The sequence below is a fragment of the Cannabis sativa genome, chromosome 8, assembly GCF_029168945.1.
Source record: "Cannabis sativa cultivar Pink pepper isolate KNU-18-1 chromosome 8, ASM2916894v1, whole genome shotgun sequence".
NCBI lineage: Eukaryota > Viridiplantae > Streptophyta > Magnoliopsida > Rosales > Cannabaceae > Cannabis > Cannabis sativa.
The window spans coordinates 49799396-49816448 of NC_083608.1; the positions used below are offsets into that span (position 1 = coordinate 49799396).

General features: G+C 29.0%; 2 protein-coding genes across 4 annotated transcripts; both read left to right on the forward strand.

Moving 5' to 3' along the window:
- The first annotated feature begins 1995 nt into the window (after window positions 1-1995).
- LOC115699551 (cyclic dof factor 2) lies at window positions 1996-4983 on the forward strand. Its single transcript, XM_030627024.2, has 2 exons — window positions 1996-2413; window positions 3322-4983. Exons 1-2 carry the CDS (start codon window positions 2192-2194, stop codon window positions 4633-4635), a joined length of 1536 nt encoding a protein of 511 aa, XP_030482884.2. The 5' UTR covers window positions 1996-2191; the 3' UTR covers window positions 4636-4983.
- A 1656-nt stretch (window positions 4984-6639) lies between these two features.
- On the forward strand, window positions 6640-8796 carry LOC115707517 (ras-related protein RIC1-like). Of its 3 annotated transcripts, XM_061103060.1 has the most exons (6): window positions 6640-6963; window positions 7243-7292; window positions 7646-7721; window positions 7876-7927; window positions 8156-8227; window positions 8355-8796. In XM_061103060.1, the coding sequence occupies exons 3-6, from the start codon at window positions 7692-7694 to the stop codon at window positions 8507-8509; spliced, it is 309 nt and encodes a 102-aa protein (XP_060959043.1). In that variant the 5' UTR covers window positions 6640-6963; window positions 7243-7292; window positions 7646-7691; the 3' UTR covers window positions 8510-8796. The 3 variants fall into 3 exon arrangements, with proteins under 3 accessions (XP_060959043.1, XP_030491375.1, XP_030491376.1); XM_030635515.2 differs by lacking the exon at window positions 7243-7292 and having other exon boundaries at window positions 6645-6963; XM_030635516.2 differs by lacking the exons at window positions 6640-6963; window positions 7243-7292 and having other exon boundaries at window positions 7299-7721.
- The last annotated feature ends 8257 nt before the right edge of the window (window positions 8797-17053 follow it).

The following is a 17053-nucleotide window of genomic DNA, read 5'->3' on the forward strand; positions in this document are numbered from 1 at the left end:
CTTTTATTTCTTGTTAATGTAATTTATGATTTTTATGATTTTTATGTATTTTATTTATATATTTAATTATTTTTTTTTTTATGTATTTTCAATAAAATCTAAAGTTTCTGTAAACTTTTTAAGTTAATTCTACATTTAATATATTAGAGCTTAATTATAAAATTTAAGCCAATATAACATTAACTTATTTTTCAAAATTCAATTTAAAACAAATTATTGAAAATGATCTTACATTAAAAATTTAAAAATGTAAGTAAAGTGTAAAAGTAAGAAGTGTGAGAGCATAATAAAAAAGAAAAATTTTATTTGCACCTCATAAACTAATAAGTACACCTTAATATTTAAGAAATTAAGCTTAAAATAATTTTTAAAAATTACTCTTAATATTTTTTAATTTTTTTCTTATATTATTTTATGTTAATTTCAATACTTATCTTAATTTTATTTTTATAATTTTTTAAAATCATTTATAGTTTTTTTTAATAAAATTTCACATAATTTTTTATTTTAATTTTTTTGTTATAATATTTAAAAAATAACATTTTTATTTGGTATGTATATATATATTTTTTTTTTTTTTTTGAAGGATGGTATGTATATTTTTTTAAAAATAGGAATTGTAAGAATTTTTTTTTAAAAAAAACTAATATAATTAAGAATCTACTTTTTTATGTAAAATAAAAATTATCAAGATAAAGTGTATTTATAAATGTTTAGGGTATAAATAAAAATTATTAATAAAAAATTACAAAAATGTAATGATGATTAAATATTAAGTGAATTGAGGACACAACTTTCTTAGATTGGGAAATCCACTTTTTTTTAATAAAAGAATAATGATAAGATAAAGAGACATCAAAATTAAAAACAATATAAACAAAATGGGCCATCTAATATTCTCATCCACAAAAAACTATACACTCTAAATAAAACATTTTTTTTTTAAAAAATAATTAATAAATTAGCTTGGCCAGCAGCCGATGATTTGACGATTTTCATAATTAATAAACAAAAAAGTTGAGTTGGGCGACTTTATTATTATTTTTTTACTTAACTTTATAATTATTTTGAGGGTAATTGGTGTTTAATTGTTTGTTGTACACTTAACTCTTCTCTAATTTAGTAGCAATACTCCTAAATTTCTTTTTTTTTTTTTTTTTTAAATTTGAGGTATTATTTAAATTTTAATGTAAAATATGCCAATTAAAATTATGGGTTTTTTTATTTTTACACTTTAAAGTAATTTTTTTTTTTTGTATTTTTACGAAATTTTACATAGAAATCCCTATTACAACTAGCGCTGCAACCTAAATTGCAACAAAAAATCGTATAGAAACTCATATTGCAACTAGTGTTGCAACTACTTTAGAAACTCAAACCGTAAATTTAAAAAAAAAATTAAAAAAATAGTGTATGAAGTAATTTCCCTTAAAATTATCACTATGTGCACATGTATACACACATGATAGTAAAATTTCGAAATCAATAAAAACATGTTACATGTACATAAATTTATACAGTGATAATTTACACAGTATTGAACAATAAAATTTAAAGGACACCTCAAATTTATAAGAAAAAAATATAAAATAAAAGAGAATTGCCAAAAAAAATAGTGCTACAGTCAATCTCCTATTATAATATTTTAGTTAATATCTATGCCCAAAAATACATGTCTATAATATTTTTTTCAATTTTTTTTACATGGTGGTATTCGTAATAAATTACTCGAAATTTTTTAAAAATTTACAAAAATAATATTATAACTATAATAAATATCGCTATAAAAAATTAAAGAAAAATTCAACATATAATTTTAAGAATAAAATTAATTAAAAAATAATAATAAAATATTGTAATTAAAAATTAAAAAAACAAAACATGTCAAATAACCTTAAATTAATAAAAACTCAGATCGAAACCCAAAAATATGCCAAGTATTTTTTTAATTTAATTTAAAAAAGAAAGAAAAAGAAAAGAGAATCAAAAAGTGGAAAGAGAGATATCTTTTTAAGGCCACAAAAGAATTTTGTGGCTGAGAATTGTGCCTCGAGCTGACGTGGCAACCCCCACCTGCTTAGACGGATCAACAAAAGAGTTTTCAAACCAGACGAGGACGACGACCAAACTCATACATACCAACGTGTCACTCAGATCTCTCTCTCTCTAAAAACAACGCAAAAGGGTAAAAATGAGAGCACAAATGTCGGAGCCTAAAGACCCGGCGATCAAGCTCTTCGGCAAGACTATACCGGTGGCGGAAGTTCCGGTTACTTCCGGTGGGTCTCAAGGACCTTCAGTTTCGGCTTCTGCGACTTCTATGGACGATAATATGGATCAGGAACCTAAACCGAATTCTTCTTCTTCTGAGGTCATTACCAGTAAAGATGAGGATGATAGAGACACAGAAAAGGTAAAAAGATTGTTTTTTTCTTCTTCTTCTTCTTTTACTTTTTGATTTTGGGTTTTCTTTTTTGGAAAAAAAAATCAAATTGAGAGCTTACCCATTATTTGGAACCTGGAGATTGTTACTGGGTTGGTCTTTGTTAGGCATTTTGTGCTTTTGTTGACTTTTTTTAGATGTTTATCTTGACTTTGTTTCTGGGTATTGTTTGTTTTTCTGGGATTTGAGTTTTGTAATCTTAAGTTTGAAAGTGGGAATTATATTGCTTGTTTTTGATCTGGTTCCATGTTTTTATGAAACAAATTAGTGGACGAGATTTCTACTCTTACAAGTCTTATTATCCATATCACTGAATATTATTCAAACAAGGACCTTTGTTATTTATTGCCTACTATATTTGATTCTTGGTTGTTTCATTTAGTTACCCGTTTCAGTTTCTTAATTTTGGATTATAGGTTTCTAAACAAGTTGTAACTAATCATTTAGTATATTTTTCTATCATCCACAAAATATTACTTCATTTAATTTTCTGAGGATTATGTTTCAAATCGACAACAACCTTGGGTCTTGTTTCTAATTTTGATCTGTTGATATAAAATACGTTTTCTACTTTATTAGCTGAGATGTTTCCCAATCTTACTCACACCTATTTGTAGCTTTTTCCCATCTAATAGTTTGATTTGATTCTGTATATGCTTTATAGCTTCTATCAAGTTTGTATATGGCATACATGAGAGCGCTAGGATTTAGGAGTTTTTTCATGTGAAATTTGTTAATACGATCCTGTTCTATGATAGATCACAGCTTGTGTGATTTAGGATTGTTTTTGTTTTTCACCCCTTTGCTTAATTTTTCTACTAGTTGGATAAATATTCAGTGTTCAACTCAATTCTTAATAGAAATTTTGGTAAATTCAGGCAACAACAAATGATGATCCCACAGAGACTAAAGAGGAAGATGGAAACCAACCTATGTCTCCTGAAGAGCCAAGAAATTCGGGTGCAACTTCTGGAAGTTCTGAGAACCCGACAACACCTGTTGATAAGGAGAGTGTTACACCGAAAGCTTCAAAGACCGAAGAAGAGCAGAGCGAGGGAAATAATTCACAAGAAAAGACCTTGAAGAAACCAGACAAGATACTTCCATGCCCCCGGTGTAATAGCATGGACACCAAGTTCTGTTACTACAACAATTACAACGTTAACCAACCCCGACACTTCTGCAAGAAATGCCAAAGATATTGGACTGCTGGTGGGACGATGAGGAATGTTCCTGTGGGTGCTGGTCGTCGTAAGAACAAGAACTCTGCTTCTCACTACCGTCACATAACTGTTTCTGAAGCTCTTCAAAATGGAAGAACTGATGTTTCAAGTGGAATTCACTCTCCTCATCCTTCAATGAAATCTAATGGTACTGTCCTGACATTTGGCTCTGATGCACCCTTATGTGAATCAATGGCATCTGTTCTGAATCTTGCTGATAAAAACTTGAGGAACTGCACACAGAATGGTTTTCTTAAACCCGAAGAAGTAAGGACTCCCGTACCTTTTCAAAGTGTAGAACATGGAGATAACAATGTTGATGGATCTTCAATTACAACATCGAATTCAAAGGATGAGGCGTGTAACAATGTTTCACAAGAACAAGTCATACAAAATCCTCAGGGTGTTCCTCCCCAAATGCCATGCTTTCCTGGGCCTCCTTGGCCGTACCCTTGGAATGCTGCTCAGTGGAACCCTTCGGTTCCAATGCCCGCTTTCTGTCCTCCAGGATATCCTATGCCATTTTACCCTGCACCTGCTTATTGGGGTTGTAGTGTACCAGGGACATGGAACATCCCTTGGCTTCCAATGCCAACATCTCAAAACCCAGCCGCCCCGAGCTCTGGTCCTAACTCTCCTAACTCCCCAACATTGGGAAAACATTCAAGGGATGAAAACACAGTTAAATCAAATTCCTCAGAAGAAGAACAACCAAAAGAAAGCAATTCTGAGAGATGCCTTTGGATTCCAAAAACATTGAGGATCGACGATCCAGGTGAAGCTGCTAGGAGCTCTATATGGGCAACATTGGGGATTAAGAATGATAAAGCCGATTCAATCAGCGGGGGAGGACTTTTCAAGGCTTTCCAACCAAAGAACGACGAAAAGAACCACAGAGCAGAAAACTCAGTCTTACAAGCGAATCCAGCTGCATTGTCAAGATCGCTAAGCTTTCAAGAGAGGTCGTAATTTAGTAAACTTGTGAAGCAAGAATCAATTCTTGTGTCTGGCCTCGGAGAAACCTTCCTCGTAAGAGTAGGCGTCGTTTACTTTTAGCTCAAGTAGTGTCACTGATTTTTTTTTTCCCTTGCTCCGAGTGCTAGAAAAACATATGCATCTTGTTCAATGTTTGTACATATTTTCTTTCTTATATATGTAATAGTGAGAGTTAGAACAAGAGACTGAGTTTTTCCTACTATAAATCCCATATGCAAGTAAATAATGTGGGAATTCAAATTAAGCTTTTTTGCTACTTTGGTTAGACTTGTATCCAACTTTTTGTTTAATGTAGTCAATTATATATTTTGGTTTGAAAAAGATAAGAGGCAACATCAGAAGAGAAGAGAAGGAAAGGAAGTAAGATGATGTTGGTCATTTTCAAAGCTCATCAAGTAATGATGTGAGTGGGGGCATGTGGGTCTGTAAGGAGTACAAAACTTGGGGCTGCAACTAAATGTAAAAAAGACTGAACAAAAAATCACAAAAGGTTGTAGGCCCTCCTTTTCTTCTTCTTCTTTGACACACAAAAAGTTAAATCTTCATTCTCATTTATGCTTTACACAACTAGACAACTAGAGTCACATAGAGCAATGATAAAGTTTTCCTGTCTTCATTGTCTAGTACCTTTCTTTTTTTTCCATCTTTATCTTCCTAACTTTTCACAAGTTTATATTATTGGAAATAACTGTAGTACGGTATACACCCTCTATTTCTTTCAACATTTTTCTAGGGCCATTTAAATTTCACGAATATGTCATACACCCTAACCAATCGAGCTGTGAATATTTATTGTTTAGAATACACTTAATTTTACTCAAATAGTATTAGATCATATTAAGCACAGACCTAACTCGTTTATGTCTAGGCTCAACTCTATGTGCATCAAAAATAAAGTTAAAACATATATTTATCACGCGTATAAGAGAAAAAAATGTAATAAAATATTTGAATCTTATTTTTGACATTATAAATCAATTAAAATTTACAGATGACTCAAAATAAGTATAACGTACATAATCATAAAAAAAAAAAAACTAAAAAATTCTCTTAAACACCGAATTAAATAAAAGTCTACCGAAATACACGTATACTATAAACTTTTTCTATATAATAATTATTATTATTTCCTTAAATGGAGCCAAGACAAACCTTATAAAAGGGAAAATGGGGAACCTTACCTCTTGAAAGGGTATTTATTTATTTATTTATGTAATGAGATTTTAAAATGAAAAATGAATTATTTGAGTTGTTTGCCTTTGTTTACCTACTTTACATGGTATGGTTGTAACTTGTGTTCATTTATTACTTGAGTGGGTAGATCCATCTAAAAATGTTATAATGATATCTGCCATTTTAATAGTTAGACCAGTTAAAAACATTTAGGATATTTTCTGCTATAATACACCAAACTTTTTTTTGTGTGTGACATGTGTGTTTGGGACCTATGCCATGTGATCCCATTTGGTCTTTTTTTTTATGCTCTTTTATTTAGTTTGCAAAAATACCTAATAAATATGGAAAATTTGTACAAATTATGTCAATTGTTTCTTCTTCAAAAATCCCCTTCCATACATATCTAACTCTCACTTTTAGATTCGATGGGGCTTTGTCAAATTCTGTCCACAAAAAAAAAAATGAAAAATAAAAATCTTATCTATATACAAAATAGCCTGGTAAAAAAATTCTTCTAGGTCGGGGTAAATATGGAAAAATAAATAAATAAATAAATGGTAATAATAATAGCTAAACTATCTATTTGTTTCTGTTATTTTTCCAAACAGTGACTAGGAAAAAAAAAATATATAATTATATAACTCTTGTTTGAATTTTTTTTTTGTTTTTTTTTTTTAATAAATCTATTCTATATAAAGTGTGCCTATATAACAGAAATCTTAATTTTATGAGAAATTCGTGAGTAATTTTATTTTTAAAGTTTTTTATTCAAAAATAATCTATTCTATATTTCAATAGCTCCGATTGACGAGGAGGCATTTAAATTATTTGGTGATTTTTTTGGCTTTTAAATATTCTTAAGAATATATACTTTCTCTGCGAAGAAAAAACCTAAAAAAAATTGGCTGGAGTCGTACAACTTGTTTCAGAGTCGCATACTCGCATCCATGGAAATACGAAGAATATATTCGAATGGATTTTCAATTTTCGGAGAAAGAGATTGGATTCTAAACTCAAGATTCTTTCCCTGAAACTCGAAAGGCTTTAACCGTTTCAACATGGTTGAACGGGGTTGGAGCTTTACCTATTTCGGATGATGCTACTAATTCACAATCTCACTCTCAGGTTGATTGAAATTCCATTCCACTCCCATTTATCTATTTCTTTCTCAGTTAGTGTTGTTTTAATAATAAATATTTCTCTGTGATTGAATTGTACTTATTGGCTGAAGAATTTTGTGGGTTTGCAAAGTTTCTCTTAAATTTCTCTGGTTGAATGTGGAATTTTAGTTGTGTTTGCTCTATCTGATATATTGTGAATTCATGAATATTACTTTGACAAGAGAATTTAGAACCTGGTTTTGAGTTCGATTAATTAGTTTTCAATTTCATGTATCTTTAATAGATATTCGTTCTGTTTTGCTGTTTCTCCAACAAAATCTTCATAATATGAAGGTAATATGTCTATGTATGAAGTTAATTAAAGTATATATATCTATCTATATATTTACATATAGATCTTAGCTCAAATGATTCTTCTCACTTATTCTCTTCCTTTAAAAACTTTTGATTAAAATCGCTGTGGCAATTGCAAGTTGGGAGAGTTTTGTGGGTTTCATCCATACTTGTCTGTCATAGAAATAAAATTCTCACTTTATGTAGGACCTAATTTTTATTTGAACTTCTGACAGTACTAAATATTTTTATATATATATATAAAAAAAAATATAAGCAGAGTGATAATTAGAGCCCCATGGTTGCTTCAACTATTTGAGTTCTTCTCATGTTTCATGTTATTTTGTACATAGCTTCCATCTTGCTTAATTCAAGAATAGAATTTTGACATTGGACAAAATGACAACAAAGAAAGGAAAGCACTCCCAGGTACACTACTTTAATGTGTTTTTCTTCTTTGTTCTTCTATTTTTGGGGTTGATTTTGTAAGGTGTTATTTCTGTACAGTTCTATGTTACATATCTAATACTAATATCTTTTATTTAGGCATCTATAACCTCTCTATTTCTTTTTCCTTTCCTAGAAAATCAGAACTATGGAACAGGATGGGAAGACCATTAAACTTCAAATTATAAGTAAACGAATTTCCTCTTTGCGTGTTGTTTTTATGATCATGATGCTATTATCTATCTCACTGTATTTGCCTGATGTTTAAAAACTTGACAAATGTTTTAATGAATAATATATCTGTTACTTTTGTTGTTATATAATCACATTCCTTCATCCCAATATTCTTTTATAAATTTGTGATGCATTTTTCTGTTGCAATTGCTAATTGTCATTCTTGCTGTTTGGATATGCAGTGGGACACTGCTGGCCAAGAACGTTTCAGGACAATCACCAACAGTTACTACCATGGGGCTCATGGCATTATTGTAAGTACATTTCTCATTTTGTTATTTTGTGTGTGCCTTTCTATATATGGCCATGTTGGTATTCCCCTGTACAACTTTATTTTATGTTAATTGGCCGCTTTTGTTCCGGTTGTCTATGATGTCACAGACCAAGAGAGCTTCAATAATGTCAAGCAATGGTTGATTACTTCGAATATGTTTTCAAGTGAAAGAATGAGGAAGAAAAAACTTAAAGTTTTGTTCTCATTGAGGTTGCTCTTCTACACAATAGGCATTCTGATATCCCTTTGGAGGTGGTGGTAAAAGAGCCAGTTAAGGATGATGATAGAGTTGTTCTGCTGGAGGAAGGAAAGCTCCAGGCAGCCTCTCCTAGAGCTCGGATATTGTCTTCGTCATCTTCTATTGTGAGGTGTGTTGAGGGAATTTGTTTTTGAAAATCTTGAGTGTGTGAACTGGTTATCATACTCTGTTATTTTATGTTGTTTGTAAAAATTTGCATCAAACATCACATTACTTTGGTTTTTCTTTGCTTGTTTTTCACTCCCTCTTATTCATACGTAAAGTTGATTTCCATCTTACTACAGTAAAAATTTTCTTGAAATTTTATCTTAATGAAGCGAACTGCAGCGGTAATGGTATAAGTAAAAAAATACTATTCTTTCCTCCAATGGTCAAGAATATTGGAAAGCAATTCAAGATGGATGATAAATATTTACTTACTGAAAGTAAAGTTCTAATCATTTTTTTTTTTAAATTCTTAATTTCATACTTTCCTCCATTTACTTTTGGCCATTATAAATTATAAGTTTGGTATCACAATAATTGAACTTAGTAATAACACCATGGTTTCGTACTTGAAGTGCATTCTACTTCTATTGTTAATTATGCATACATTATTTTTGCTGGATAGTTTATGAAAGCCATTCATTTACAATTTTATAAATTTCTGCAATATACAAGGTTTGATATTGTTGTCAACTTTTAGAACCATTACTTTAATCAATGACAAAAGAATTGTTGTATACAAGTTAATTTGCATAAATTATCTAAAGCTATTTAAACTTCAAATTACTTTGTAAGAATATTATATATATTTGCTTGAAAATATATGTGCTAATTAAAAAAAAAAACAAAATTGATTTATGTAAAATATACTATTCTCTCTATTGAATGGACACAATTGAATATTTTATTTTTAAAACTATTATGATTTTTTTCTTTAAATTTTTGCTTTTGAAGTTTCCATTTCATACTTTATATTACACTTTTTTATTTTCTTTTATTATATGATATTTTTTAAAATAACAATTAAAAAATAACAAAATGAATTCTTTATGTCATTGTACTTTAGTCTACTTCTAAACAATGTATGTTATCAAATGTGTTTGGTTTTTATATGGTATTGTTCTTTGATTTATTTTAAAGATAGAAAATAAAGTAAAATAATAATAATAATAATAATAATAATAATAATAATAATAATAATAAAAAGTGACTACTTTGTGAATTGATTAAATTTTTTTTAATTTTGGCTTTTGTATTGTTCTTTGGTTTTTTTTTAAAGGAAAAAATATTTAAAAATATTAAGTTTGAATATATCTTGAATATTAAGTTTGCAATTACATTATCATAATTTTTTCAAGCGTCAGTTATACTGAATTATTAGAACTAACATATTACAATCAGTATTTATTTTAGATTGCAACACTATCATTTAAATTATTTGAATATACATAAAAATAACTACACCCAATAATAAAATAAGTTTTTCTTGAATTAATCACTTTATTAAAAGAATTCAATTAGACTATAATAATGAATTAAATTATATGATTATTTATTAAATCATTCTCATTTATATTATAAAACACCTATCATAAAACTAAGTATACGTGCATTGCACGTAGCTTTCTCCTAGTAGTGACATAAATATCTAAAATTTTGAGTTGGTAAATGACAAAAATTTAATATCTTTTTAGCGTCGTAAGTATTCAAATGACTTAAACAGAATACAGATAAGACCCGAAATTTATATTATTAGATTTGAACAAAAATATATAGTGTCGGTTACTTCTAAATCTTTTATATCACTTACAAATTTAAAATTTTTAAGTACTTATATCACAATTTACCTGTAATTTTTTTAAGTTAAAAATTATAATATAAGTCTATTGTGGAAAAATTTTTAGTTTATTTTTTTATAATAAAATTTACAAATAATTTTAAATAGTTACAATAAAAGTCATTATAAAAGAAATTAAAGTAAAATTTTGTTAAAGATGCAGGAGATTACTTCTTTAAAGTGGTGTAGTATGATGATAAGAGTCTTGTCTCTCTTTCTTTTAGATACAAACATGTTAGAGAGGTCTCTTTCTTGGTGGCTTGGACACGGTTTTATTAGTTTTGAACACTACAATTTCAGCCAAACCATTGGAATTTTTAGGCCTAAAAGTCAAATCATCATAACACCAAATAAGAATATAAATATTTTTCAGTCATTTAAATCTAAAAAGTTTAACCCAATTTAGGTCCCACTATTGAAAATGCTTGATGAATTGTAATCCATTACCCCAAATGGGGTAAGTTGAAAAATGCCTCTTTTATTCATCAATTAATTAAATTTACCTCTAATTTTATATTTATTTGAAACATACCTCTTTTTATATGTATTGTACCTAAAATACCCTTACATAAGAGAATCACATGGAGAGAATCTTGAAGTGATAGGGGCAAAATTGGTACAATATTTAAAAAAAGAGGTAAAATTAATAGATTTTAAAAAAGAAGGTAAAAATAAAAGATGACAATATAAAAAGAGTATAGAGTGTAATTTCCTCACCCCCAAATTCTTATAAAGAAGAGAATTAATTCCCCATTGCTTTGGTTTTGCTCTATCCATTGTAATTTTATAAATACATTTGGATTTGAATCTCAGGACTGGCTCTGAGTTAATCACTTAGCCCAAGAGCTTAAAAAAATTCTTTCAAAAAGTATACAATTTTTTTTGATAACTTTCAAAAATACCATATATTTTAAACACAAAAAACCATATTCATAGTGCATATGATGAATCCCTATTTTTAATTTCTTGTGTTTCCATTATTGAAGCCTACAAAAACGCATTCATTAGGTTAAAAAATATCATATTATTTATATATGCATATTCTAATAATCTAAGTGCTCCCCCATCCACAAGAAAATATGTAACACAAAAAAGTTTTGAGTGAAACTTCCTCTAAAGCTTAAAAAGCAAAATACCCAACTTGCCTAACTCTCTATTTGTTTACAAGTAAAAAAAAGGCCTAAGCTAAACAATACCCAATGAGATAAACACTTTTAACAAATTATAAATAATATTTAGGATTTAAAGTTGAGATCCTAAAACCTTTTTGTTTACTTTAAACAAAGGTGAGATCTAAATGAGTGGAGAAATAAATTTAAAAATGGAATAATAAAAAAATATAAAATGAATAAACAAGAAAGTAGAAAGGTTGTTGTATTTATAATTAATAGAGTGAAAAATGAAAAACTCTTTAGCACGTGAGTGTCATTCTTGGGTTTCCAATTTGCAGGTTTCTTCATGAATGCTTATAATTAATCTTTAATTTCTTACCATAGAATTGTTAAAATGTATTATCTATGGTTAATATTTTTTATAGGCAGTTCTTTATGATTGATTAATAATATTTTTTTAAAAAATATTTTTTTAAGTTACAGATCTCGATTAGTAGTGCTTTCTACCATTTTTCATTAAGTATCAAATCCCACGTAACATAATAAATAATTTTTAAAAAATATCGCTAACTAATTGTGAAACGTCACTTATAATATAATAAATTTCGCCAACAATGCTTTAAAATAAAATAAAATTACTCTTTAATTATTTATACAAACTTAGTAAGTACTATTTATGTTAATGTTATAGCATCACTGATAATGCTTCATTAGTATGAACTAAACAACAAAAGTTAAATTATATTATACATGTCATTATTTTTTATTAATAAGATTAATTTGAACTTGATTTGGTTGATTATATATTAGTGTCAAGAGAATATAACACAAAATTGTATGCAATGATTGATTTTAGATAATAACCATTTGCAATGTCTCACTTGTTAGAAATATATAAATCACAAGTTTAATTATATCGCATACATTTAAAATATTACGAGTAAATAATATATAGTAAACATATTTCATTCTTCTTTTTATAGAAAATTAAGAAAAAGTGATTTAATTAAATATTTAATTTAATTTTTAGTTGCGGATAAATATTTGATTATAACTTTTAACGGTATAATATTTAAGTTATATTTTCAAATTTTTTATAAATACTACCTATCTATTAATTGTGTGAAGTCATTATTTATTGTCACTTTCATTAGTATATTTAAATTAATTTTCAAATAAAAAATAAAAAATATAATAACTTGGACCAAAAATGGAGCAATAGGGGCTAACACCCAAATCTCTTCACCCAAGCCCGAAAAATCATTTAACAAAAGAGAAATTTACATTATATGTTGTATTTTTTAAATTTCTTTCTTTTGAATTGTCTTACGGTATTATTTATAATTATACTGTACATGATAAAAAATTTGTATACTATTTTGTTCTGTCACTTGTCACGCTAGTCGCTAGAGTTTATTTTGCTCTCCTTTTTGTGAAAAGAGTTTAAGAAAGCTTAATTTAACGTGGGTAGTCATGTTTCTTAATATTTTATTCTTATATATGGTTCAGTATTTTTACATTTGATCCATATAAAATAATATTATCCAATTCTTTACCACTATTATTTATTATTGTTTTAGTTTTTTCTTCTTTATTTTTTTTTTCTTTTGTTTTTGAAAATTTTAACCATATTTATGTGGTGATTGCAGTTGAAAGTTAGTTTTTATATATTTTTAATTTTTACAGAGTTTTTCTGTGTATTAATCTTTAATATATTAGTTTATTGAGAAGAATTAGGATTGCAATAATGAGAAAAATAGTTTGAGAATCGACCAAATATTATTTTTTGTTTAAATGTTTATGATTTAAATTCGGTCAACAACAACTTGGACAAAAAAAAATATTTAGTATAAATATTATGTTCATTTCTTTAAAGAAATTCAAATATAGGATAATGTATAAATACGAAATTGTTAATTGTCCATTTTTTTTTTTGCACGCCTGAAGAATAAAAAGAACATTTATTAATTGATGGAAGAGAAGTTGACTAATTGTTATTTATTAATTTAGTTACATCTTTAGAGGCAAAAAGAAGTTGACTCTCTTTATAACAGTACAACTGTTCAAGTGATATAGCTAGTTGACTCTAGCTCATATATCCTCCTCTGTTTTTTTTTTTTTTTAAAAAATAATTGACATGAAAAATATTTCAGATTTATTAAGTTTTTTTTTTTTTTTAATGTTATTTTGTGAGTAATGGCTGGAGAACTTAATATTAAACTCTCTAATTTTTTATTTTAACAAAAGGAATAAGGTTTTGTCTACTTTAAATGGAACAAATCATAGACATATAGGGGCATATGCCAAAAAAAATTATTGTATATTTAACTTTTTTTTTTTTGAATTTTTTTATAAACTAAGTGCTATACATATAGTATATAAGTATATGTATTATTTAGTTCATGTTAATAAAGTTGAACTCTAATAATAGTCTTTAATGTGGTTTAAATTTAACATAGGTTAAAAATTGTATTAAATTTGGTTCAAAATATAATAATAGTTAAATTTTACACTACAATAAATATTACATTATTATTTATATTTTTGCCGCTCATTAATATAATTGTTTGATGTCACCTAAATTAGTTGTCAATTGGGATTGTTACTTTTTTGGATGATTACCAAAAGCCTCTTTTGAAGACAACAGAGATTGGTTGTAGGAGGTCTTCTAAGTAAACCGTGGCTAATTTTTCTTCTCCTATTTGACACTTCCTTTGATGGCTTTTGTCAAGGTCAATATTAATGCGACTTTAGATGTGAAAAGGAGTTTCTTTGACGTGAACATAGTTATCTGTGATATTCATAATTGGCTATTTTCAAGTTAAAGTTGTTGAAGCTCTTGCTTTTTCGTAATGTGAGAATCCAATGTCATCGTTTTGGTATAGAAATGTTCAATTTGATGCTAATTGTCTGAATGTGGTTAATAATAAGATTACAATAAATTATATAGTGAAATGAAAAATTATGCATTGAAGTAGTTCAAAAATAAATTAATGTTATATTTATTTCAAATTTTGTAATTGTGTTTTAATATTAGGATTAAACTAAATTTTATTTAATAAAAAAGTGTAATGTAAAAAAATCAACAAAAATATTCCATTTTTTTTAAAAAAAAAGAAAACTCTAAAAACATTCAAATTACAATGAATGCATCTAAGGACTAAGCCTAGAAGCTAAAGAAACATTATTGTAATACTTCTCACCTGAAGAAGCAGGGGCAATTCTCTCAATTCCAATTGGTCATTGCGCAATGTTTCGGGTAAACTTGTTTGGCGGTCTGAGAAGCATGGTTTCTACTCTGTTAAAAATGGTTATTGGCTTGCAAACCAAGACAAGAACGAACCTCATGCTTCATCCTCTAATAGTAATTTTCCTTGGTGGCAAACACTTTTAGCACTTTGAACCTTCCTCCCAAGGTAAAAAATTTTTCTTGGAAATTTTCTTCTAACTAGATTCCTATTAAGGTCAATCTTCACAGACATGGTTTTCTTAACGATGATTTATGTCCAATTTGTAATTGTGAATTGAAAACTATCATGCGATGTGGGGATGTAGTAAGCAATTGCCTCAACTCGAAAATTATGTGCTTTTAAACTTGATAACCTAAATATGATTGTAAATAGTATATGTGATTTCATCTGCAATTATCTTCTACAACTTCCTCGCACAAAAATTGAATTGGTTCTTGTTACTTGGTGGCGTATTTGGTTCTGTGTAATAAACAAGTTCATAAAAATTTAACCATTTTGCCTAAATTTATTGGTCCATGGGCGGCTAACTTTCTAGGTTCTTATCATTTAAAAAAGGAATTTCATTTCCCTTGATCGTACTACAGCAAGTGATCCACCTCATTGGAAATGCCCTCCTTCAGGTACTCTCAAGGCCAACACTGACGCAATTTTTGGCTCTAGTTCGCACTCGAGCAGCCTTGGTATGGTGATCAGAGACCATGATGGCAAGGTCACTGCTTCTGTAGTGTGGAAAGCTCATGGAAGTTGTGACAGTCAGTAATCCCGTGATCCGTAAGGAGAAATACCGGGTAAGCCGTGCAATCCCACATCGCCTGGAGAAGGTCAAGTAGGATGATTCTGAGACTGTGTAGGTATGGGACTGCACAGTTGAAGAGGGCTTAAATGGATTGATTGGTACTACCTATATCAACAAGGTGCATCTTGTTTTTTTGGTGGCCCATCACGAAAGAACTCCACGATTAAGCGTTCTTGACCTGGGGAAATTTCAGGATGGGTGACCTCCTGGGAAGTTTTCCCAGGTTGCGTGCGAGTGAGGACAAAGCACGCTGGAAACACTCGTGTTGGTCTGTAGGGTGAGTCATGATTCCATAAAGCAGCTAGAGTGACGTACTCGTGTATAAGGGTCATTCATTCCGTGGGTGTAAAAACCCAATGGAGGCTTGAAGCGGGGACGTTACAGCAGTCCTCCTACAAAGTGGTTAGAAGTTCTCGCAATCCACCATTCCCTTTCCCAGTGCATCTCTTTTGGCAATCACAATATTCAGATTGAATCTGATTGTCAACGTCTCATCCATAAACTGAACAACTCTCTCGTTTTGAACTCTTCTTTGAGTTTACATCTTGATGATATTAGAGATATAGGTTCTAATTTTACTATTGTATTGTTTACTTATTGCCTTATAATTGTCAATGGAGAAGCGGATGATCTTACTCATTATGCGTTTTGGGCTACTTCTAGCACTATTTGATGGCCTGGTTATTCTTTTTGTATTCTAAATATTATTTTGACTAATGCCAATCATCAATGAATCTTTTAATCCTAGAGATGACAATTATATCTACGGGTCCGCTCCTAATGGGGCGGGTATGGGGGTTGACTTTCGAGGGTGGGGGCGGGTATGGGTTTAAAAATTCATACTCGAGTCGGAAACGGGACGAGGGCGGGGGAATAGATACCCGTCCCGTACCCGCCCCGATATGATATATGTATATATTTAAATTTTAATATCATAACTACTAAAATTAAAATAACTTCATGCTGATTATACTTTTTTTTTTACTATACACATTATTTCACTTAAGTTTATTATTTTACCAAGTTTTTATAATTATTTTTTTTAATTTTTTTTAAGACATCATTTTTAAAAAAAAATATATATGTAATGGGTATCCGATGGGATCATTCCCTCGTCGGGTAATACCCGTCCCGATCCGCTTTAATTTAAACGGGTATTGGGGCGAATATGAAGTGAATTTAAGAAGCGAGTATGGGGGTGGGAGAGCAATCCCCGCACCCGCCCAACCCCGTTTACATCCCTATTCAATCCTTGGTCCGCTGGAGTTATTTTCATGGTGTTTTTCTGAAGCTATTCTGTCAAAATAAATTTACACTCATTAATGGTCTTAAGATTCTCCCTAGGCATCAGGAAAGGGCATTTTTAACAAATAATAAATGTTTAAATATTATCTAATAATAATTACTGCTTTTAATACTAATATAATTTTTTGTGGTCATGTGGTTTGATACAAAGGTTGGCATAAAAAAACAAAAATTGCTTCATTCCCAATAAAAAATAATAATAAAAATAAAAGTAAAATAGCGTGTTTATTAGTGATATAAATTAGAAGAGAGTGATAACAT

Excerpts from the sequence above, each read along its gene's own strand:
- LOC115699551 (XM_030627024.2), top strand. The coding sequence starts at position 2,192 with ATGAGAGCACAAATGTCGGAGCCTAAAGACCCGGCGATCAAGCTCTTC. Across the intron at positions 2,414-3,321 it reads ATGATAGAGACACAGAAAAG|GCAACAACAAATGATGATCC; the intron begins GTAAAAAGATTG and ends TGGTAAATTCAG.
- LOC115707517 (XM_061103060.1), top strand. The coding sequence starts at position 7,692 with ATGACAACAAAGAAAGGAAAGCACTCCCAG. Across the intron at positions 7,722-7,875 it reads AGAAAGGAAAGCACTCCCAG|AAAATCAGAACTATGGAACA; the intron begins GTACACTACTTT and ends TTCCTTTCCTAG. Across the intron at positions 8,228-8,354 it reads ATGGGGCTCATGGCATTATT|ACCAAGAGAGCTTCAATAAT; the intron begins GTAAGTACATTT and ends ATGATGTCACAG.